This window comes from Mercurialis annua, linkage group LG1-X, assembly GCF_937616625.2.
Source record: "Mercurialis annua linkage group LG1-X, ddMerAnnu1.2, whole genome shotgun sequence".
Classification (NCBI taxonomy): Eukaryota; Viridiplantae; Streptophyta; class Magnoliopsida; order Malpighiales; family Euphorbiaceae; genus Mercurialis; species Mercurialis annua.
Window position 1 is genome coordinate 4,766,707 of NC_065570.1, and position 24,652 is coordinate 4,791,358.

The 24,652-nt window shown below is 39.7% G+C and overlaps 2 protein-coding genes across 2 annotated transcripts; both read left to right on the forward strand.

Moving 5' to 3' along the window:
- The first annotated feature begins 243 nt into the window (after positions 1 to 243).
- On the forward strand, positions 244 to 2,103 carry LOC126680325 (protein VAPYRIN-like). The gene has a single exon (XM_050375434.2). The coding sequence runs from the start codon at positions 345 to 347 to the stop codon at positions 1,959 to 1,961; it is 1,617 nt and encodes a 538-aa protein (XP_050231391.1). The 5' UTR covers positions 244 to 344; the 3' UTR covers positions 1,962 to 2,103.
- Positions 2,104 to 13,448: 11,345 nt separating this feature from the next.
- LOC126681087 (uncharacterized) lies at positions 13,449 to 17,251 on the forward strand. Its single transcript, XM_050376501.1, has 7 exons — positions 13,449 to 13,711; positions 13,826 to 13,953; positions 14,239 to 14,562; positions 14,614 to 14,760; positions 14,854 to 15,263; positions 15,408 to 16,547; positions 17,147 to 17,251. The coding sequence occupies exons 1-7, from the start codon at positions 13,449 to 13,451 to the stop codon at positions 17,249 to 17,251; spliced, it is 2,517 nt and encodes an 838-aa protein (XP_050232458.1).
- The last annotated feature ends 7,401 nt before the right edge of the window (positions 17,252 to 24,652 follow it).

Genomic DNA, 24,652 nt, shown 5'->3' on the forward strand with positions numbered 1-24,652 from the left:
CTTTAAATACTTTATTTTTGGTCACGGAACTTTTATAATAATTCGACACTAATTGTCACATATGTAATATTTGGTCAAATCCCCGGTTTTGCAAAATACAGGATAAAAGTAATCTGATTTTGTGAATTTGAACTTATCTGATATTTCGTGCCAAGTTGAGGGGGTCGAATGATCCTTTATTCAAAACTAAATACCTCTTCTTCCTCTTTAAATATTTCTGCCTTTTTCCTCATTTTTCTTTCATGGCTTTTTCTTGATTTCCTTCAAACTAAAACCCGTCAAGAACATAAACAATTTCAAGAATCCTTTTCAAGAAACAACATTTTGAATCAAGAAAACAAAAAATGGACAGGCTTATAAGCTTGGAGCCGTCGAATCTTGCAGCAATCAGAATAGAACCAGGTCAAAAATGTCGCGGCGAGCTCACTTTACGAAACGTTATGTACACCATGCCGGTTGCTTTTCGAATCCAAGCTTTAAACAAGACAAGATATACTATCAAACCGCACTCAGGAATTATTTCTCCTCTTGCAACTTTAACTGTAGAAATCACTTATCATCTTCCTTATAATTCGTCTCTTCCAGAAACGTTTCCTCGCTGTGAAGATACGTTTCTTTTGCATAGTGTGGTTGTTCCCGGTGCTTCAATCAAAGATGCCACGTCGAATTTTGATTCTGTTCCTCAAGATTGGTTCACTGCCAAGAAAAAACAAGTGTTTATAGACAGTGGTATTAAGGTTATGTTTGTCGGGTCGCCAATTCTTGCTCAGTTGGTCGCTGATGGTTCAATGGATGAGATCAGAGAAGTGCTCGAGCGGAGCGATCCGTCGTGGAATCCCGCTGATTCGGTTGATTTTAATGGACAGACATTGCTTCATATTGCTATAGCTCAAGGTCGTCCTGATTTTGTTCAGTTACTTCTTGAATTTGAACCGAACGTCGAGCTTCAGAATCGGGCTGGGGCTAGTCCGCTCGAGGCGGCTGCAGCTGCCGGTGAGGCTCTGATCGTCGAGCTTCTGCTGGCTAATAAAGCCAGCACGGATAGATCAGAATCGTCGACTTGGGGTCCGATCCATCTTGCGGCTAGTAATGGTCATTTAGATGTTTTAAGGCTTCTTTTACTGAAAGGAGCAAATGTTGATTCCGTCACTAAAGATGGTTTTACGGCACTTCATATGGCGGTTGAAGAAAGACGACGAGATTGTGCTCGTCTTCTATTAGCTAGTGGGGCGAAAGCTGATATTGATGACGCTACCGAAGGCGATACCTCGTTGCATATAGCTGCCAGGCTAGGAGATGAGAGCATGGTCAAATTGCTATTACAAAAGGGTGGGGCAAACAAAAATATTCGCAACAAAAATGGTAAGATTGCATATGATATTGCGGCGGAACATGGTCATAGTCGCCTATTTGACGCGTTAAAATTGGGCGACAGCTTATGTGTTGCCGCTAGAAAAGGAGAAGTCAGAACTATACTCAAATTAATTGAAAATGGAGCACAAATCAACGGTAAGGATCAACATGGGTGGACAGCATTGCATAGATCATCATTCAAAGGTAAAATCGAAGCCGTTCGGACTTTAATCGATAAGGGTATAGATGTTGACGCTAAAGACGAAGATGGCTACACTGCATTACATTGTGCAGTAGAGTCAGGGCATGCAGATGTAATTGAATTATTAGTCAAGCGGGGTGCAGATATTGAAGCCAGGACTAATAAAGGTGTCACTCCTTTACAAATTGCCGAGTCCTTGAACTATGTTGGGATCAGTAGAGTGCTTATTCGCAGTGGCGCCGCTAAAGATGATGGTGCTACACATTTAGCGACACGACCCTATCAGCTTCCGTTCGGGAAAGGCGTCGTGGTTGTTGAGGCAGAGAAGACAATCAAGAAAAGGACCCCTAAAGCAAGAGCATTGAGGGGTAATTTTGATCGGTCAATGCCATTAGCTGTTCTTTAGGTATAATTTTTCTTTCTTCTTTTTGCTCATCACTTGCAATTTTAGATCAAATTTGATCTTTTTTTCTTGTTGTGGGAGTAAAAATTTGTCAAAAATGTTGTTGAACTATAAATGATAGATATACTTGTATACTTTGTTATTAGTTTTGCCAAAAAAATAAAAGTAAAATGCACATTATCTTTATCTTTTTTGTTTAGTGACATTGTTAAATGTATTAATAAAGTTGCCATCCCAAATATAGTCTGTTTACTGATTCTGGAAATTTTATGTTCAAACAATTTTCTTCCACTGTGATAACAAAATTATATTTATAATTAAAATTGAATCAAAGTATATATGATGTAACAAAAATATTGCCCAATCGCATAATTATAATAGGGTTGAGTGTTTGAGGATATATAATATCAAGCATGTCCTCTTCAGAAAGAGATTATAGGCTAATTACATAATGTTATATGATTTTTAAATTGTGAGCACGCATAAATTACATTGTATTAAAGATTGACTTCTACCATAAACACAAGGTTTATGTCAGCCTGTTCAAAAACAAATGATGTACTTGTTATTCTTACTTTATAGGAACTTACGACCATTTTAATTTTAAAACTCTATATAAACATATTTATTAATTTAGACAAGAATTTATCATTTTTAAAGTATATATAAAAAACAAGCTATATTGTGTAGTTAACCGTCTATTGGACTTTTTAATAATTTTAGATATTTAATTAAAAATTAATGGAATCAATGAGTCTTGTACATCATTTAAATAGAAAATTTTAATAAAAAAATAGAAATTTATAATAATAATAATAGTAGCTTGCCAAAATAATAATAATAAATAAATAAGATCCTCTCTCTAGTGACCTAGTCTAGGGCTAAGCACATAAATCCCCCAAAAGCTCAATTCGTTAACATTTATACCTCACATAATAGAAATATACAGAAATCTCTCAATTTGAGATAGAAGTTTTCATAAATACATCAAAATCTAAAATAAGATAATTTAGTCCTATTTTACCCTCAAATACTCAATCGTGACTAAACTTTTTATCTAAATCTGTCAACTTCACTTTCTTCAACCTCTATCACCGCCGTCACACACGACCTATACTCCGACAACCGCCTATGATTTCCGTTTATGCTTCAACAACCACCAATGACTGCCACAATTCATCGGGAACATTGTTAATCAATGGATTACCATAACAAGTAGTGTGCGATACTGTTGCGATCGATGTTAATTGGTTTGATTTCGTTATTATCAGGAGAAGATTCATACTCAAAATTGAGATCAATCAGTCAAAGGGGGTGAGAATATGATGTAAAATCGGGACAAAAAGCTTCTTGGCGGGCAACGAATTGGCGGTGGTCGTAGGTTGGGGAAAGTGAATTGTGTTACGGCTTCTACTTCTTAGCTAGAAGTTGAAATGAAGTTATGGGTCCATTTTCTTTGTTTCCTTCAAGCTCAATTTGTTGTTGTAAAAGTTTTTTATCTTTGAGAGGAGGTGTAGCTTGAAATTTGGCAGCCATTATTTTATTTTTCTATAATTCTTAATTGGTTCTCTTTTGCAGAGTGAGATAGAAAGAGAAATAAAGAAAATGAAACTAATTGTATTTTAATTCTTCAAGCCATAGTAAGAGAAAAGGAATCAATATATAAATTGGATGATCCCGTGAACAATAGTGCCTGCGCATTTGCCACAAACTTTGCTCCTGGAAAGTGAAGGGGAAATGTTTGGATGATTTTATATGATATTATGTAAATTACTGTAGACTATAAGACACCTGGCTATGTATCAAAAACTAATTTCAATGGATTTGAATATAATATTCATATTTTTTTTATTTGTTGAATCTGTCTATGCATTCTGTTTTAAATTGAACAAAAATTTGTGAGCAGAAAAAGAATGACTTCAGCTACATAATGCACAAAGGATTAATCTACACACACCTATAAGTGTTATTATTACAAGCATTTAGAGCAGTAGTATGACGAACAAAATGGAAAGAATTTTTAATGTCAACATATTTAGAACTTTTTTGATTAACATTTATCATTTATTAGGTTTCAAACATTAAAATTTAAAGTTGACATTGAATTGATTCATGGTTACACAAAACAAATGATAAACTAATAATTATATTTTAAATTTTAAATTAACAATTTTATTGATTCATGGTTATATAAACACATGATAAACTAATAACTATATATAGCATATAAAGACGAAAATTCATAAAAATATAAAGTTAACAATGAGTTGATCATGTTTATATAAAAATTATTTAAAATTTAAAATTGACAATTAGTTGATTTATGGTTACTATGAACAATAAATGTATATTTAAATAATAAAGTTGATAACGAGTTGATTTATATTTATATAAATACATGATAAACTAATAAATATATATTTAAAATATAAAGCTGAAAATGAGTCGATCATGTTTATATAAACATATGATCAACTAATAAATTATTTTAAATTTAAAGTTAACAATAAATTGATTTATGGTTACTATAAATAAATAAATATATATAAACGAAACTTCATTTTGATATTTAGCGGATCTTTGATTGATCTTAAAATTATCCAATCAACACTATTAATTTTCTCTCAAAATATTAAAACTACACAATTTAAATTGAAACTGATTCATGCCCTCACTACTTGTCAATGAAAAACATTTGACATTTGGTTGACCTTCAGTTGACATTCGGTTGATGTTCGACCGATATATTCAGTTGATCTTCAGTTGACATTTGGTTGATTTTCCAGTTGACATTTAGTTGACATCCGGTTGATGTTCGACTGGCATTCAGTTTATCTTCAATTGATATTTGGTTGATTTTCTGGTTGACAGTTGGTTGACATTCGGTTGATGTTCGACTAAAATTCAGTTGATTTTCAGTTGACATTTGGTTGATCTCCTGGTTGACATTTGGTTGATTTTTAAAATTTGGACAAATCACAAAAAGAAAAGTTTCAACAGAATAAATAGAACTCATCAAAACAGTCGAAATCACCACTCGTCAACCTTAAGAAAAAGGACAATGGTAATACTATTTTTGAACTGTGTCACGGAAGAAAAATAAAAGTCAGTTGGTTGATATTGGGTAGAAATTAGGTTGACATTTGATTGATCTTTTAAATTTAGCCAAATTGTAAAAGAAAAATTCACCAAATTAAAGCGTACTCATCAAATAAGTCGAAATCGACACTTGTCGATCTTATAATGTATTTTTGAATTTCCTATAACCGGATGAAATAAGTATTCTAAATTTTTTGACACTTGTCGACATTATAGTTTGAAATCCATTTTCTTTTTTTTTAATCCCTAAATAATTGGAGTCCATTAAAATTGAAAAATTACAACAATAATTTTAAACTGTGTTGTAGAAGAAAATGAAAATTTATGTGGTTAATATTTTGTTGATATTCGGTTAATATATAATTGAGAATAATAATATATTAATTTTTTATGTTTAATTAACATTTAGTTGATCTTTGGTTGATCTTTGGTTAATTTTAAAAATGTATTGAACTGGCTTTTGCCAATGATTATACATTAACTAACTGAAACTCAAATAAAATTAGAGGATGAAAAAAAAAAGATTGCATTCATAGAAATGTAGCTATTGATAAATCAGATATACAAATAACGAATTGCCACAGTTTGTATTATTAAAAGCAGAGAATTAATAAAACATACCTACAAAATAATTTCAAGAGATTTAATTGATTCTACTTACTTTCTAGAAATAATCCTCAAATGCATTGAAATCACACTTATTTCGTGAATACCAACAAATCAAAGCTTTTTAAAGAAAAAAAAAATCTCTATGAAACATATAATTATAAACTCCATGTGCATAAATTACCTATCCTATGAAGTAGAACAATTCAAATGATTAATATTATTAACAAATCCAAAAAACAAGCAGACCCAGTTTGAAGCAGGACCTCCATTATTAAAACAGTAAAACTAGAGAGGTATTTTTCTTCTTCCGGCGACGGCGCCCCCGTCGCTTCTTCTCTAACATCGTATTGTTGTGCTTATTAAATACTGATAAAATTTCTAACTGAATAACACAACTTTTATAGTCCCTACGAAGCTTTTTCAGGCGATATTTAGGTCAATTTGTCACGGAATTTTGGGGAGATTAGGGTAAATTAAAAAGGCAATCATCGGAATTGCGGTGGTTAACTTGTTCAATGCTGATTCTGAAGGAGGATAGAAGACGATGATGAATTCCGGCAAGAGGCGAGGAAAACACAGCGTTGACGATGGTGGTGGTAGAGAGAATGGTGTTGCTTTTGGAAAAGAGAATATTGACAGGTGGATCTAGTTCGTGTATTGTACTGTTTTGATGGTGGTGCTTTAATTACGGTTAATGGAATCAAATGAAGGTATAAGAAATGTTAATTATCAACAGATGCAGTGCGGGACACGTCAGTAAATGGTGAAGGGTAAAATAGAGCTGAAAATATTTTGAGGTATAAGTGAAAAGAGAAAAAATAAGATGAGAGATTTCTGCATATAATTATTTTGTGAGTCATTAATGTATAGTTTTAGGAAAAATGAGATATAGGGTGTAATTTCCTCCCTAGTCTATTGCTTGAGTCAAAAAGGCCCAATTAAGGCCCTTTTATCCATTTGCTTCTGTCTAGTAGTTTAGGCGGGCCTGTGATTGGACTATCGCAAAGACTATTTGTTATGATTGAAATTGAAATTGCTTTGGGAGTATTTATTTAGTTGAATTCTACCCTAAAACTAAATACATTTTTTACTTGAAAGTTATTTTAAATAAGTATTTTATATAGTAAATAAATAAATGAATAAAATGGATATATATTATGTTCGGTCTATTTTTATAGAGGGGGCTAATATAAAGAGAAGTTAAAATGTAAAGAGGTTGAGAATATGACATTTGAAAGTTTTATAAAGAAAGTAGTTATAAAAAAAAGTAATAAACTGAACATTAGTAAGATAACAACCAAATCAAATTATATTTTTCTGATTTAATTTTTCGGTTTGATTTGATTTGATTTAAACCTTAGTTGAGAATGATATTTGAAGACTAAGGAAGAAAGTAGTAAAATGTAACAATCAAGGGTTGGTGGATAGAGAAGCTTATTGGTCATACTTTTATCCAACCACAAAATATGTTCATCCTTTATAAAAATGGTTGGTGGGTTTAGGTAAAGTCCACCAACTTAACCCATTTTGTGTTTTGGGAATTTTGCATTCTCCATCCAACTTGGCCATACACAATTAGATAATAATATATTGACTGTTATTTGGAGCTTAACATTTACCAATTTTCAATCAAGCCCTTCAATGTTTAAATTTGACTATGCATAGCAATATCACCTTTTTGCCTTCCACATGATTGGGAAATTAAATCAACTATCTCATTTTTACTATAATAACATGAAAAACTCTACGTAAAAAAAATTATGTAATTATTCTCTAACCATTAAATAAAATAATATATCTTTAAAATAAAATTTAGTGATCGAAAGAGTGCATTCACGTGATATTTTAATATAAATATACTCACCAAGTACTTATCAATTATTTATTACAACACGATTTTTTTTATAATTAAAGAGAAGGAGTGCTTGTGGGACAATTTGAACCTGCAATCTTAGTAAAATATTGTCAAACGCATATACTATTTGAATTAGAATTCATTGGTACAAATATTTAAAATTCAAAGAAATAATACAATTGTTTATTAAATTCGATATAGTTGAAGATTCTTTTCAGTCTAAATATTTAAGCTTCCAAACTCTCGAGTTCTTTGAAACTCGAAAAAAAAAACTCTAATCTTGTTATAATATAAAAATAATAATATTTACACTTCAAAGTTTTATATCATGCTAGTAAATATGAATCCAAGGAAAATAATTAATATATGATCAATCTGATTTTTAATGTTGTGATTCATAGTCAAATAGTTCACTTTACCCATTTTGATTCTTTAAAAATAATCATTTATATTTTTAATTTAACTAAATATAATACTCTCTAATTTTTGGGCTAATTAAGGACATAACTGAATTATTTCGGTTTTTAAATTTATTCATATTATATAATTTTATATCTAACCGACTTCAAAAAGTAGAGTGTTGTCATTAATTAATTAAAATAATTGAGGATGAATTGTTTGTCTTGAGTTACAAATTCAGGGACCGAATTGATCCTTTACTCCGAACATAATTGTTATTTCCTCAACCATTTTTTTATACTAATATTTTTGGAAATAAGCATCAAGGTTGAGTAGTGGGAGAGAGCACGTGACATGCAGGAGGCAGGGCCAGACATGCAGAAGAGTAGCGCGTGTAATGAAGTCATGAAAAAGTAGCGTGGAGAAAGAAATAGTAGAAGCAGATCGTGATTATACGTGTGGGTGAGTGTGCGGTGGAGGAGAGGTGCCAGTTGTTGCGTAGCATAACCGTGATTTTGTACCCACCGACATCGTCCAGCGTCAGGCTTCCCTGTTTCTTGTAAGTAGTATTTTTAATCATTTTTTATTAACAGAATATTAAGTAGATTCAATTAGATTTTGCATTAAATAGTTTTTAAATCATTGACAAAATACGTCAATAAATTTATATCGGAAATGTAAAAGTTATGCTAGCCTCATTAATAAAAATAGATATATCATCAATAAATAAATCAAGAATTTAAAGATAATTATTGATACTAAAATAAATAAATTTTTGAATCGAAAGATTTTAAAAATTCATAGATTTTATCGAAAAATTGGATTTTAAATATATTAAATGTGAAGGATTTTCAAATGTTTTTAAAATTCTAAATCTATTACAATTTGATTAAGGGTTAATTCCATAAAAAAATCACAAAATTTACACGAAATTTCATTTTAATCACGACTTTTAAATGTTGCCACATAAAACCATGACCTTTCATTATTTTTTTTCAAATCTATTACCGATTATTTTCTGGTGTATTTTTACCTTTCATTTTTTTCAAATCAACCGGATTCCGGCTGCCACGTCAGCAAAAATACACTGAAAACTAATTTGGTGATAGATTTGAAAAAAAATTTGAAAGTTCATGGTTTTATATGGCAACTTTTAAAAGTCGTGATTAAAATGAAATTTCGTATAAAAGTCATGATTTTTTATGAAATTAACCCTTTGATTAATTTATCAATTTTTTATAATTGATTTATTTTACTTTTAAATTATTTTATCCAAATTACGTGACATCTCAATTGAAAACTCTTTTTTATTGTAATTTAAAAAAAACTACACAAACAGTTGTCACATAGGTAATTAAATTAATTTTAACAAAATTAATAGATTTTTAGCGGATTGGTTAAATAGTATAAAATTATAAATTTTTGAAAAGATTTTGATGGAAATCAAAAAATATCAAATAGATTTGTCTTGTTTGATACCATAATGCCAAATGCAAAATCCGTGAATAAATACAGTTTGAATTTACCATAATATATATAAATTTATGAGAATATTTTTAAAATAATAAATTTTTAAGACAATGAATCATTTTTTTAAAATGTTGGATTTTGTAATACCACAAAAATTTAATTATCTAATTGGACCACGTGTCCAGTTTGGATTTGCCAGAGTGGTAAAATCGGAAAGTTTTCCGATAAATAAGTTTTAGTAGGTTGGTTTTGGAAAATTAATTATGAGAAAATTTAGGTTATATTTCAATTGTAAAGTTAGAATTGGAACTAAAAGGAAAAATGTCAAGAAAAGTCCAAAATAAAGTACAGGGACCAAAGTAGTAATTTAGCCACTTTGTGTCGAAAATGGAACTTTTGGATTTTGACGGGAAAGTATTAATATCGGGTTTCGTATTATTTATTGGATATAAATAATACGTATAAGTTATTATAAAAGGATTTATCGATTTAGTTATGGACTAAATCGTACAAAAGAAAAGTTTAAACGATAAATGGTAAGTGATAACGTAGCACATCTAGTAGGGGCGAAGCAACCTCGCCAGGAACGAACATCACTAAGTCAAGCATTTCACCGACCTGGTAACAATATCCGACCTTCTCGAAATCGTAGAGGACATGACTTGGGGGTCACCGGATCGTTGGGCATTCAAACATCATCCGAGACATTCATGTATGATAAGGTCGGACCAAGGATTCTATCCGGGCTCCGAGTCATATTCAATTCAGACCTAGTCCGAGCTCCGAGTTTATAACCCAAAATACCGGATCCTAAAACCCGGGCTTCGAAATACCCTCAGGAACCAGAACCATGATAACTTGGTCCCCAAGTTATCCGGGCTTCAAGGTCTAACCGGGCTCCGGGGTCTTGCCCAGAAACACACGCTCGTGTACCAGATTTTGGGACCACAAGAGATCTTCTGACAGGTACGTGAAGAATGTTCCCTCTGACACACCTAACAACCCGTGCCACCCGCAGGGATATTCTGCCACGTCAGCATAACTGATTTCTGGGACCACTGGGCTCTCAGCCTGCCAGCAAGGCAGGTTTGTCCTTAAACCCTAACTATAAATAGAGGGTTTAAGGACAAACCCTAGGTAATTTCTTTTCTCTACTCTAAGCACTCTCTTTTTCTCTTCTTCTTCTTTCTCTACCTCAAAACCTTACTTGAGCGTCGGAGCGAACGTCCGGTGACCCCCACCGGAGTTCCTTCTGACCTCTGTTTACTTGTGGTGTGCAGGTCGTTACAGCTCGAATTCAGTTTGGTGATTCATCACTTGGCGCCGTCTGTGGGAAATCGTTTTGTATTCCCCTGTTCTACTCTGGTTCTTTTGACGTTGCTGATCAGATCTTGACAAGAAACAATGGCTGATGATCCTGTTTTGGACAGGGTAGACCCTCTGGGAACTACGGTTACCGACACTAACTTGGTTGGTGGAGTTTCTGCTAGTGGTCGGACCTCTGTGATCACTGGCTTAACTCCTCCGGCGAATGCTCAGGTGGGAGGATCCAGGGCCTCCGGCAGTGGAGCTGGATTTGTGCCTTTATATGGATTGGAAAACTATCCTAAGGCGAACCCTTTTGCTTCAGATGCAAGTCACACCCACTTATCAACCCCAGGAACCACCGTGCCTCAGAGTTTCCTCCACAATACCTTGTCTCCCACTCAACTCAACTTCTCGGTAGACGCTACACTGGTGGCTACAGGAACAGGAACAACTTCTGGGCAGGATATACCTCCGGCGGTCTTACAAGCTCAAGAATATTTAGAATACATGGCTCGCCAACTGCACCAGGCCCAGCAGATGCATTTTGCAGTCATGTCCCAGTATTACCCAAGTTACAATCCCTCGGCCACCCCCGTGGCCCCTCCACCCCAAGCTGCTGAGTTTCAGGATGGTCGTCCTCTGAGAGAAGAAGGTCGGAACGATCACCCACGACCCAGACCTAGGGGTCCCACAGAGCATCAAGCACCAAGAGGCGAAGATCATCGTGACACTAATCTGCCGAGAGACGAAGGTCGGCATGATCGCCCTCTGCCGAGAGACGAAGGTCGGCATGATCGCCCTTTTCCGAGAGACGAAGGTCGGAATGATCCTCCTCCTCCTCGAAGGGAGGGGGTGCAAGACGAGAATCTACCACCGGAGACACAGCGCGGTGACGCTGGATTGGGGAGGGGAGACCCAGACCCGGAGGCAGATCCTCTGCGGACCGCGAGAGCAGGAGTTCCACCGGTCAGGAGAAACGGGGCAGAAAGTGTTCACAGCTCGAGTGCAGCGTCACAGCATCAGAAAACTTTGCATGACGAAGTTACTCGTCTGGTCCAGGCCGAGCTGGATAAGCATAAAGGGCACAAGGCAGAGTCTCGACCTTTCACTACCTGTGGCATTGCTAGCCCCTTGTCAAAGGCTATATGGGATGACCCATTTCCAGATAAGTTTAAATATCCGCCCATTGACAGATATAACGGTAAATCCGACCCGATGACTCATTTAAGTTGCTTTCAGGTTGCCATGGGAGTCCAAAGTGTCTCGGACGCCACGGTGTGCAAAGTGTTCCCTTCAACATTGAGCGATGCAGCGCAAAAGTGGTACCAGAACCTCAAGGAGGGCTCTATTACTAGTTTCAGGGAGCTCGCTATGGCTTTCAAAACTCACTTTGCCCCGAGCATCGAACGAAAGAAAAGATCCAGTGATTTGAAGAAATGCTTTCAAAAGCAGGGAGAAAGTTTGAAAGCTTACATTGCTCGGTTCAATGCCGAGGCGATCATGATAGAAGATTTGAACGATGATACTGTCATCGATGCTATGAAAGATAACACCAGCATGCAAGTCTTCCGAGACAGCCTGATCACCAACCCGGTCGACACTTACACCGAGTTGATGGACAGGGCTTGGAATTATATCAATCTCGACGAGGAAAGGTAGAGGAAGTCTTACGGGATGGCTAGCCCAGTTCCCAGTAAAACGCATAATACTCAGGGATCCAACCGTAGCCAAGATCGGTACCGACCTCTGAATGAGACTTCGGGGTACAGGGGTAACAAGCCGTTCAATGCTCAAACCAGTCCACCAAGCGCGGGGCCCGGTACCAAGCCAAGTTTCAGTATTGGGGGAGGAACTGAAGGATACGTGGACCGAGCAGGAGTGCCGAGACAATATGTACCACTCAATACTCCGAGGGAGCAGATTCTATCCTGGATCAAGAACAACAATGAAGAGATTCGTTATCCACCGAGGCTAGTGAAAGATGGAGACCGATCCAAGTTCTGTGATTTTCATGATGGTTATGGCCACGAAACAGAGGAATGTGGACGTTTGCGAAGTGAGATAGACAAGTTAGTATGCCAGGGGCGATTACAACATTTTGTTGTGGCCAAGGAGGGCCAAGACCGAGGAAATACAAGGGTCAACTCGGTCAGGTCGGAGCCAGGGGGAGCAGGGAAGCCCAATCCCCATCAAAGAAGACACAAGTCACGGGAGTAATCAACACTATCTCAGGAGGAACTTTAGAATCCGAGTATGGTCGCAAACGAAGAAAGAAAAAGCAAAAGATGGTGATGTCGGTATCCACGGGGTCGCCATGGCCTAACATTGTTTTCGGGCCAGAGGATGCGAAAGGAGTAGATTTTCCTCATGAAGTTGCTTTGATTGTATCAGCCATCATTGGATCGAAATGGGTTAAACGATTGTTGGTGGACGATGGTAGCTCGGTTAACTTGTTGACTCTGTCAGTCTTTTTGTCGATGGGAGGATCCAAAACTGAGCTTAAACCTGTGAACATTCCCCTTCTGGGGCTGGGAGGAGCTCCGGTCACCCCAGAAGGCATGGTCGAGCTAGACTTGGAACTCGGTGTCGAAATACCTCAGGAGGACGGAACAGAGGGGATCCTGGCGGAACCAACACGGAAGGTACGTTCACTGTTCATGATAGTTGACATGCCTCTAGCATATAATGGTATCCTTGGTAGACCTATGTTGTATAGCACAGGTGCAGTGACTAGTATTCGTTACTTGATGATGAAAATCCCAGTGGAAAACGAGGTTATAACTATTAGGGGAAATCAAACCCTATCTAGGCAATGCTACATGGCCACTATGGGCAGCACGGTGGAAACAATGAACATCGATACACCGGAGCTGCTCCTCAGAGAGAAGAAAGCTCAGAAACCCCGAGAAAACTTAGAAACAATTGAACTTACAGAGGGATCCGAGATGTGTGTAAAGCTGGGGGTAGATTGGCCAAACGAGCACCGGGAAGCTATCATAGCTCGGATAAAACAGTATGTGGAGGAGTTTACCAACAAGCCAGAAGATATTGGGGGGGTAGACCCTAAGATAATCTCGCACAAGTTAAACGTGGATGCTAAATGCAAGCCTGTCAAGCAAAAGAAAAGAACTTTCTCTCTAGAGAAACAGATTGCTATCCGAGACGAAGTGGAGAAGCTTTTGAAAGCTGGATTCATCAGGAAAGTAGATTATCCGGAGTGGCTGGCTAATGTGGTTTTGATCAAGAAGTCCAACGGTAGATGGAGGCTTTGTATAGATTTCACTGATCTAAACAATGCCTGCCCAAAAGATAGTTTCCCTCTGCCGAAGATTGACCAACTGGTGGACGCAACGTGCGGATTTGCGGTCTACGCATTCTTAGATGCTTCTCAGGGATATCACCAGATCTCGATGAGTAAAGATGACGAAGAAAAGACAGCTTTCACAACGGATCTGGGGACTTATTGCTACAAGAAGATGCCTTTTGGTTTGAAAAATGCTGGGGCAACCTATCAAAGACTCATGAATCATGTTTTTAAAGATCAACTGGGCAAGAATGTCGAGGTTTATGTAGATGACATAGTCGTGAAATCCAAGGGGATCGAGGATCACGCAGGGGATCTGGCAGAAACTTTTGAAAAACTGAAGGGTTTTAACCTCAAGCTGAACCCGGAAAAGTGTGTTTTCGCAGTCCGCTCGGGGAAATTTCTAGGACACCTCATCTCGGAGAAAGGCATCGAGGCGAACCCGGAGAAAATCGAGGCAGTAATGAACATGAAAGCACCCAGCTCGGTGAAAGAAGTACAAAAGTTGAACGGAAGAGTCACGGCGTTGGGAAGATTCATGAGTTGCTCAGCCAAACGATGTTTGCCATTTTTCAAAATTCTGAAGAATACAAAGAATTTCAAGTGGACAGATGAGTGTAATACAGCTTTTGAAGAGCTGAAGGTTTACCTCAGCACACCCCCGGTGCTAGGTAGACCTGAGCCTGGGGAAATCTTATATTTGTATCTCTCGGTGAATGACGAGACAGCAGCGGCAGTCCTGGTGAAGGAAGATAAGGGTCTGCAAACCCCAGTTTACTATCTCAGCAGGGTCTTGAAAGGCCCGGAGGTCAGATATCCAAAAATTGAGAAATTTGCTTTGGCATTGAAAGTGGCGGCGGAAAAGCTAAGGAGATATTTTGAGGCTCACATCATTGTAGTACGTACGAACCAACCTCTGAGAAAGGCGCTGCAGAGGCCAGAGATGTCGGGACGGCTGGTCAGCTGGTCGGTCCAGCTAGGAGGATATGACATCCAGTATGAACTAAGACCGGCTCTAAAAGCACAAGTATTGGCAGATTTCATAGCCGAGACCACAGCAAGCGACCAACCTGAGGAACCCGATGAACAACTTCTACGGTGGGTCTTAGAAGTCGATGGGGCATCAAATCTGGAAGGATCTGGGGCAGGCGTAGTCTTGAAAGGCCCTCACGGAGTTACACTCCGAAGCTCGGTAAAATTCGATTTCCCGGCATCCAATAATGCCGCGGAGTATGAGGCTCTGTTGATCGGATTAAGAATGGTAAATGTGGTCAAGGCCGAGCACGTAACAATAAGGAGTGATTCTCAGTTAGTCGTTTGTCAAATCCTGGGTACTTTTGAAGCTCGGGATTCGGAAATGAGGAGATACGTGGACAGAGTCAAGTTCTTCTTGAACAAGATTCAGGAGCTCGGAGGAAAATGGGTGATAGAGCAAGTTCCTCGTTTGGAAAATCAAGAGGCCGATGTACTAGCCAAAGTAGCAACAGTGAACGAAAAGATACCGGGGGTCCATTTCTCTGTTCAAAAACATTCCAGCATCGACAACCACGAAACCATTTTCCTAACTCAGCCTTTGGAAAATTGGATGCAAGGCATAGCCCACTATCTAATGGACGCAACTCTGCCAGAAAACAGAGATAGAGCATACAAAATCTTGCGACAAGCCCCGTACTACGCATTCCTCGACGGAATCTTATACAGGAAGTCATTCACCCACCCTTGGTCGAGATGCTTGACAGCAGAGGAAGGGGAGTATGTTTTGAGGGAAATACACGAAGGGATTTGTGGGGCACATATAGCTCCTCGCATGTTGGCAAAGAAAGCAGTGTTGCAGGGCTACTACTGGCCCCTAATGGTCAGACAAGCAGAGGAGATAGTAAAGAAGTGCGAAAACTGTCAGAGGCATCAGAACATCCGACATGCTCCCACCACAGAGCAGTGTCCTATTACCAGTCCCTGGCCATTCGCAACTTGGGGAATTGACATCCTGGGACCCTTCACACCAACCACGGGGCAGAAAAAGTTCTTAATAGTGGCAGTAGATCACTTCACGAAGTGGATAGAGGTAGAAGCAGTAAGTACCATCACAGAAGCTCGGATCAGGGATTTCTTCTGGAGGCAAATCGTGTGTCGCTTCGGTATACCCAGAGCATTGGTAACCGACAACGGGAAGCAGTTCAACTGTCGAGCCTTCAAGGAATTTTGCAACGATTTGCACATTGACCTGCGTTTCACTTCGGTAGTTCACCCGCAAAGCAATGGGATGACCGAAGTAACCAACCGGACGATCCTAAAAGGGCTTAAGGCCAGGCTAGGGGAGTTCGATAGACAGTGGCTGGAAGAGCTACCGAAGGTCATATGGGCTTACCGAACCACCCCAAGGGCAGGCACAGGAGACACCCCGTTTTCTTTGACATACGGGTGTGAGGCAATGATACCGGTGGAAATCGGGATGCCAACTTTAAGGGTCCAGTTCTTCGATGAGGCTAAGAACGAGGAAGAACAGAAACTATGCCTAGACCTGTTGGAAGAGCGAAGAGAGCAGGCAGCGCTAAGAATCGAAGCATACAAGCAAAGAATGGCTAAGTATCACAACAAGAGAGTTAAACCCTTGAGTTTCCAAGTAGGCGATCTGGTCCTGAGACGGGCAGACATTGCTAAGGGAAATGCTGGAGTGGGAAAACTCAAACCCAACTGGGAAGGCCCCTATCGAGTCACTGAGGTCGGACGAGCAGGAGCTTACAAAATAGCACACATGTCGGGCAGAGTGCTCCCGAGAACTTGGAACTCCCAGGTTCTTCGGAAATACTATCAGTAGTCACTTGTTTTCATTTTCGAGGTACCTAGGGGTTTTTTCACTTATGTTTGAGTTAGGCTTTTGTAAAACTCAAACATAAGTTTTTCCCCTCAATGAATAAAAAAGATTAAAAAGAATTCATATCTTTCCAACGGGCTACGGGCTATGTGCCACCAGCGGGCTATGTGCCATCCACGGGCTATGTGCCATCCACGGGCTATGTGCCACCAGCGGGCTATGTGCCACCAGCGGGCTATGTGCCATCCACGGGCTATGTGCCACCAGCGGGCTATGTGCCACCAGCGGACTATGTGCCATCCATGGGCTATGTGCCACCAGCGGGCTAGGTGCCATCCATGGGCTGTGTGTCACCTGCGAGTTATGACAATCCCGGGTCATCCAGAGATAACCGGTTATCCACGCCGAGCAACTTGCTTAAACTTGATCTATGAATAACTAAGAACCTATCCTAGCATTTTTTAATCCCAAGTCTGAGTCAAGAGCCCATATATAAAAATAACAACAAGAAGCTAGAAAATTCACACTACTGGAACCAGCTCGGAAACTAAACTAAGTTAAATATGCAAACATATTGTCACATACTTAGTCAAAATTTTCAAAGACGGAAAACAAAAACTTCACTCAGAAAAAACAACAGCAATATCCACAGGAAACATTCATTCAGAAAAGCATGTATAAAGAAGATATCCAAATTTTACAAAAAGAGAGCTCGAGGCTCAATATTCCATAAAGTACAAAGAAGAAAACATTGTTCAAAAAATATACAAGGCAAGAAAAAATGATAAAAACTATCTAAGGAGGGTTAGAGCCCGGATCTTGGTCATCAACCAAATAATCTTCAACGTCGGCAGGACCATCATAATCCTTGGGAAGCGCTTTTGCCCGACGTCCCAACTCCTCGACATCCAGCACAAAGTCGGACACGTCGAGGTCGGCCCCGAAACGTCCACGGACATACTCGCCCACCTGTACTTCGCTGACATACAGAATTCGGCGGAAGTCTTCGTAGATCGCCTCTTCCCGACCTATGACATCCTTAACTTTGGCCTCAGCCTCTTCAGCCCGCTTCGTGACCTCGGTGATCTGCTTCTTCTGATCAGCCACAGTCTCCCGAAGATCTTTCGAAGCCAGCTCATTCCGGGTAGTCAGGTCTGCTAGCTGCTTCGAAAAGTCATCACGAGCCGAGGTTTTCTCATTTTCAAGTTGGGCCACCTCGGCTCGGAGCTTCTCCAATACGCCGAGGTCCTCAGCCCGGCGATCCTCAGAGCTCTTCAATTGAGACTCCAAGGTCGCAACCAGAGCAGCCCCTTCAGAGGCTTTCTTTTCCGCCTCAGTTGCTCGTCTTCCGGCCTCCCGGGCTTTCCTCTGCTCAGTCAGCAGAAGATTTTTGGCTAAGGTAAAATCAACCTCCATCCGGCTCTGGTTTTGATCTGCCATATACGACATCTGGGAAGCCTGAAAAAAGAAGGGGAAAAACACCCTAAATTAGAACAAAAAACATAACAAACAACAAGATAAACACAAATGAAAACACAAGACATTTACCTGGAGGCAGAAAGACGAAATCACCGCCCATAAGTTCTCGGGTTTAAACGTTTTGTAATGCTCCCTGTCGGCGGGCATTGTTGTGACCCGAGCAACGTCTCCAGCAATGGCCAGCTCATTCAAGGTCGCAGGCAAACCATCATTGTGCCTGCTAACCCACTCGGCGAAGCTCGCGCGAGTAATGGTCTGGGGACCAGGAGCAGTAGTGCTCGACCCCGAGGAAATCTCGGGAAGGTCCGGCACCCGGGTTGGAGGAGCCCGAGAACTTTGGCCAGCAGCCGCAGGAGCTGCTCCCCCAGGACCAGCCTTGTCCTGAACTGGGCCATCCACCGTCTCGGTGGAGTCTAAGTTGACGAACGGAATGTCCCCAACTGGTTCGGCACCCGCTGGCACCTCGATCCCCTCCGGCAAACGAACCCGGAGAGGAACAACATCTAAACCCTGCAAGGGTTCTTCAGGAACACCCTTAGCAGCAGGCGCCTCAACAGCAGGAGACTTAGGCACCTCGGCAGCCTTGGGGAGAGGAGGAGGTGCCGGTGTAACATTTCGGCTCGCCGGCCTCTTGCGTTTCTTCCCAGCAAGCTTTCCTAAATCGATGCTCTCCACTGCAAAGACACAGAAATCCCAAAATTAAAACAGGAAAAAAAAAACAACAACAAAAAGAAGCAAACACAACACAGCAAGGACAAAAACAAACCAACTCCGGAAGGCACCGAGCTCTTCCAGAAATCAAAAGCGATCTTTGGGCACAAGTCATCGGCCTGCGCTTTCTCTCCTACGGGAGCATCATCCCGGAGCTTCAGAATATCATCCCGTTCTAACGGCCCCGGGACATGGAACCACTTCTCGGGTTTGTAACACTTCGCCACCCACGAAGTTACCATCCCGGCAAACGCAGTCGGATGGGAGATCAGGAAGTAATCTTCTTTAAAATCTCGAAGGGAGTCGATCACCCCGGAGATCAATCCCCCCTGCACATCTTTTCTTTCACCTCGAAACCTCATGTACGCGAAGTGATTCTGGTCCTTTAGCGACATAAGATATAGACAGCAGAACAGCCTCATACTAGGCACCACCCCGGTCTTCTGACAAAGCTTTACAAAGCAGGAGTAGTGGCGTACTCCGTTGGGATGAATCTGAGCCAAAGGCACCTCGAAGTAGTTGCTCAGCTGCTTATAAACGTCGCTGAGAGGAAATCGGATCCCGGACTGAAGATGCTCTAACGTAAGCATTATGGTGTTCGCAGGCGGAACATCATTCAATCTTCCCCCTTCGGGCACCAAGGACAGCTCGTACTCCTCCGGGATTTCAAAGGCTCTCCGAGCCGCCTCCAGGAAACCCACCGTACATCGGGAAGGACGGATGTCACGGTCATCGCCCTTCTCGCCTGCATCAGCAGCAGCCTTCTTCCCCCGATTAGCCTTGGATGGTTGAGGTTGAGCAGGGCCAGTCTCTTCTACTTCCGGGGTGTTACCTCGAAGTGGACGAACAACTCTGAACTCGGTCGATGGTTCATCCGTGCCCATGTCATTATCGTCATACCCCCTCCCTTCTTCACGATCTAAAGTTTCACCCGACATACCTAAAGACACAGAAACCAGCTCGGATGAGACAAGTTTCAAAAGGGAAAAACAAGATAAAATTTGCAAAAAATTAAAACTATGGATCAAAAAGAAATTCCTAAGGGGTGAAACCAGCAGAACATGAAGAACACAGATGAATTTCCAGATTCCTGGAAATTCATCTCCCAACCCAGCCAAACACGAAGAACACAGATGAATTTCCAGATTTCTGGAAATTCCTCTCCCAAACACAAAACACGAAGAACACAGATGAATTTCCAGATTTCTGGAAATTCCTCTCCCAAACACAAAACACAAAACACAGAACAAAGAATGTATCTAGAAAATCAAACACAGCTAAACACGAAACAAGATATCTAAGCCAGAACCAGATACAATAACTTAGAGAAATTCACAAGGAAAACGAAATCAAAAACATCACACAGTAGAATATCACCAAGAACACATACATCTAAGCCAGAAATCACAACACAGAAAATAAAATACAAGGAACCAGAAATGCTTACTTGTATGAAAATCCTTCGAAAGAACAGTTGAGAATGAAGAAAACCACTCGATGAACACAGTATAAACAGCAACAAAAACTTCAGCAAGCTAGCGCGAGAAATGTCTCTCATGCGATAGAAACACGAAGCAACGTCTGAAGAAAGATGAAAAGAAAGGGAAGTTTTTTCTTTTTAAGTCAGAGAGCAAGTTTGAAGATGAAGAACTTAGAGAGAATGTAAAAAGTCCCTCAGTGTTTGAAAAATTAAATTTATAACTGAAAAGAGAGGGAAATTGAAAGGACACGCCTTTAATTTTCTCTCTCTTCCCACTCAAAACGTCTCCTGGGAAAGCGCTCACACCTTAATTGCTAGACACGTGGACCCAGCGTAGACAACAAGCAACCGCCACATAGGACAACGGCTACAACAGCTGTCAGACAGGACATCTCGACAGTCATGTCCTTTCACACAACAGTATTAGCTCACCCATCTCTCTGACAAGCAGCTCGGTGTCAGAGACTATCCATAAACGGAACAAACACGTGACTTAACAACTCGGATAACACTACCATCCCGGACATAAATATCCGACAAGCTAGGGGGGACTAGTGATAACGTAGCACATCTAGTAGGGGCGAAGCAACCTCGCCAGGAACGAACATCACTAAGTCAAGCATTTCACCGACCTGGTAACAATATCCGACCTTCTCGAAATCGTAGAGGACATGACTTGGGGGTCACCGGATCGTTGGGCATTCAAACATCATCCGAGACATTCATGTATGATAAGGTCGGACCAAGGATTCTATCCGGGCTCCGAGTCATATTCAACTCAGACCTAGTCCGAGCTCCGAGTTTATAACCCAAAATACCGGATCCTAAAACCCGGGCTTCGAGATACCCTCAGGAACCAGAACCATGATAACTTGGTCCCCAAGTTATCCGGGCTTCAAGGTCTAACCGGGCTCCGGGGTCTTGCCCAGAAACACACGCTCGTGTACCAGATTCTGGGACCACAGGAGATCTTCTGACAGGTACGTGAAGAATGTTCCCTCTGACACACCTAACAACCCGTGCCACCCGCAGGGATATTCTGCCACGTCAGCATAACTGATTTCTGGGACCACTGGGCTCTCAGCCTGCCAGCAAGGCAGGTTTGTCCTTAAACCCTAACTATAAATAGAGGGTTTAAGGACAAACCCTAGGTAATTTCTTTTCTCTACTCTAAGCACTCTCTTTTTCTCTTCTTCTTCTTTCTCTACCTCAAAACCTTACTTGAGCGTTGGAGCGAACGTCTGGTGACCCCCACCGGAGTTCCTTCTGACCTCTGTTTACTTGTGGTGTGCAGGTCGTTACAGCTCGGATTCAGTTTGGTGATTCATCAGTAAGAAACAAAAAGGACAAGGACTAAAATGGCACTTTAGCCAAATTATATAAGAAAGAAAGATTGAATCAGGGAGCAGAAGAAGGATCGAGAGAGTGAAGGAAATAACGCCGATTACGATCGTTTCGCCGCCGTTTCTCCGTTCGACGTCCGATTCGAGCGATTTTCGCGGCGATTTCTTCGGAATTGAAAGGTCTATCATCTCCAGGCATCAAATTGAGGTGAGAGGTTGAGAATTATGGTTAAAATTTGAGTTTAGTGGGCTGTTTTAATGAAATAGCGTATTGATAGCGAATTTGACGTTTTTGATGTTATTATGGCGTTTTTGAAGAAACCGAGATGCGGGTTTTATATAGTTGAATGTATAGCACGTCGGGATGGTTGAAAAACCCCGGAAAACGACTTTCCGGGGGGCTGTCACGAGTGTGCGTTCGCACACATTGAGTGTGCGTTCGCACACATTGAGTGTGCGTTCGCACACTCCCTTAGTTTTAGGGTGTGCGTTCGCACACTCATTGTGTGCGTTCGCACACTATCCTAAACTTGGCAGATTCAAAATCCCAACGGTCAGTTTATAGATTTGTCTCTTAGGAACGCGTCTGTCAAATTTCATGTCGATCCAACGGTTCAATTGGGAGAGATCGTCATTTTACTAAACAGTGTCAGTGTGCAGGCAGCACCTGCGCATTGTCCTGAAAACTCCTTGAAACTTCATTCAAATGCAACTAAACCCTAAAACTTAAAAGTATTATACGTATAGGAATACGAGATTCACGTCTAATCATTAAACATTAATTATTTATCAAACGTGTCAGAGCAGAGAGGTCAGTAGACGTGGGATAGCAAGGGCATATCATTTCATCGACCATATTTGTGATTGGATTGCGGTCATTGTGAGTTGCACTTTACTTTCGTGTATTATATATTAAAGTTATTTTATATAGATATATATACTGTTTATACGCATCGCATTACCTATAATTGATTGAAATGTTATATGTTTACTTAATTTCTATATACGAGAACTAGTATGCGATCCGAAAAAACTAGCTACCTATTGGATGTCAATAGGCTGTGTGATCACCAGTATTGAGTCAGTCTAGTGTGTTTGCATTTGAGAAATGACGTGACACAGCTGGGAGCTGATGATGATTATGAAATTTACGATTGGGTATATGATTTTGATACGAGTGAGCACTCGACTACGGTGTAGTCTGGAGTCCCCGTATCTAGTGGCTGGGCCACCAGCGAGTTGGACTCGCAATTGATATTTACGATTGAGTTGAATGATATATGATTATTCGAGAGATGTGTCGCATGCTAGGATATTAGTTTCGTACGGATCAAATACCTGTTTATATGTTTTAAATTATTGTTTTATTGAGATGCGATGCTATGTTTTTATAATAATATCGTTAGTAAATGCAAACTCACTCAGTATTTTCCCAAATACTGACCCCTCACCTTTGATGTCTTTCAGATACTTAGTATGTGGACCTAGCTAGAGGCCAATTTTGAAGTCCAGAAGTCAGTTGTATATGTTTAGTATCTGACTTCTGTGAATGCTGCAGTAGTGGTCCCGCGTTGACAGAGTCGTAGTCTAGACAGTAGTACATTTTGATTGTACATAATACTTGCTGTCTTGTTTATATGTTTTGATAGGCTACGTGTTTTATGTTTCATTCACGGCACCAGATGCCGGTGATATGTTGGATACACTAACTGATGGATATAGTACCACGAGGCCAGTTCGTACAGGGTACGGTAACTAGAGCCCGCGAGGTTTTGAACAGTTAGTGTAAATATTGGTTTATGTGTTATATATATGTATATTGGCTTCCGTTGCTTTATGTTATTTGTTTATTATTGCGAAAAATTAATAGTGATTTAAGGCTTGCTATGGGTTCCGGAGCTACCACTCCCGTTCCCTAGCGCCGGTTGCGGCTCAATATTTTGGGTCGTGACAGATTTCAACTTTTTTATTTAAAAAGTGGAAATTCATTTAATAAATTTTAAAAATATCATAACTTTTATCCTACCTAATGATATCCTTATTTGTTAAATGCCTTTCACTTTAGGACTCACGGTCGAATGTTCTCCGGATGTTGATCAATCTATCACAGGCCGCATATTTTATATCAATGTATGAACTGTATAAAATACAAGAATTTTGATCACGGAAAATCCCTCGAACCGAATAGTATTCAAGGCACTGTTTAGATTGAAATATTATTAACTAAATTAATGAATGTTGGACGATCCATGAAATTTCTCAAATTCAACATGATAAAAAGATTGTAAAATTCATACATTTTTAAACGATCAAAATTTTGTTGAAAATTTCACAAAAGTCAAAGTTTTCAATTTTATCCAATTTGTCCTAAAACGCAGGATTTCGTTTCAATTATGTCCAACTACACAATTTTACTTATGTAGCGCTGATGTGTGACATGCCACATCAACGCCACATAGGCGCCTTATCAGCAAAATTGCGTAATCGGACATCATTGAAATGAAATTTTGTGTTTTAGGACAAATTTGATAAAATTGAAAAATTAGACTTTTGTGAAATTTTCTTTAAAGATTTGGCATTATTTAATTATTTGCCTTTTAAAAATATCGTATCTTCTAAAATCTTTCATTTGATTTTTAGCTTAAAAGATGTGAAAATTGAAATACGTCACTTTTAAAAGAACAGTGGATTCTTTTAATCTTTTAATATTCAACAAGTTCTTATAAATTTATGAATATGTATCCAATTCAAATGATAAAACTTTTAAATTTATAAAAACCATCGCGGTGTTCACGAGTTCTGTTCTATAAATTTGTATTTGA

Excerpts from the sequence above, each read along its gene's own strand:
- LOC126680325 (XM_050375434.2), top strand. The coding sequence starts at position 345 with ATGGACAGGCTTATAAGCTTGGAGCCGTCGAATCTTGCAGCAATCAGA.
- LOC126681087 (XM_050376501.1), top strand. The coding sequence starts at position 13,449 with ATGAAAATCCCAGTGGAAAACGAGGTTATAACTATTAGGGGAAATCAA. Across the intron at positions 14,563-14,613 it reads GAGTTGCTCAGCCAAACGAT|ATGAGTGTAATACAGCTTTT; the intron begins GTTTGCCATTTT and ends TCAAGTGGACAG. Across the intron at positions 14,761-14,853 it reads CCTGGTGAAGGAAGATAAGG|TGGCGGCGGAAAAGCTAAGG; the intron begins GTCTGCAAACCC and ends TGGCATTGAAAG.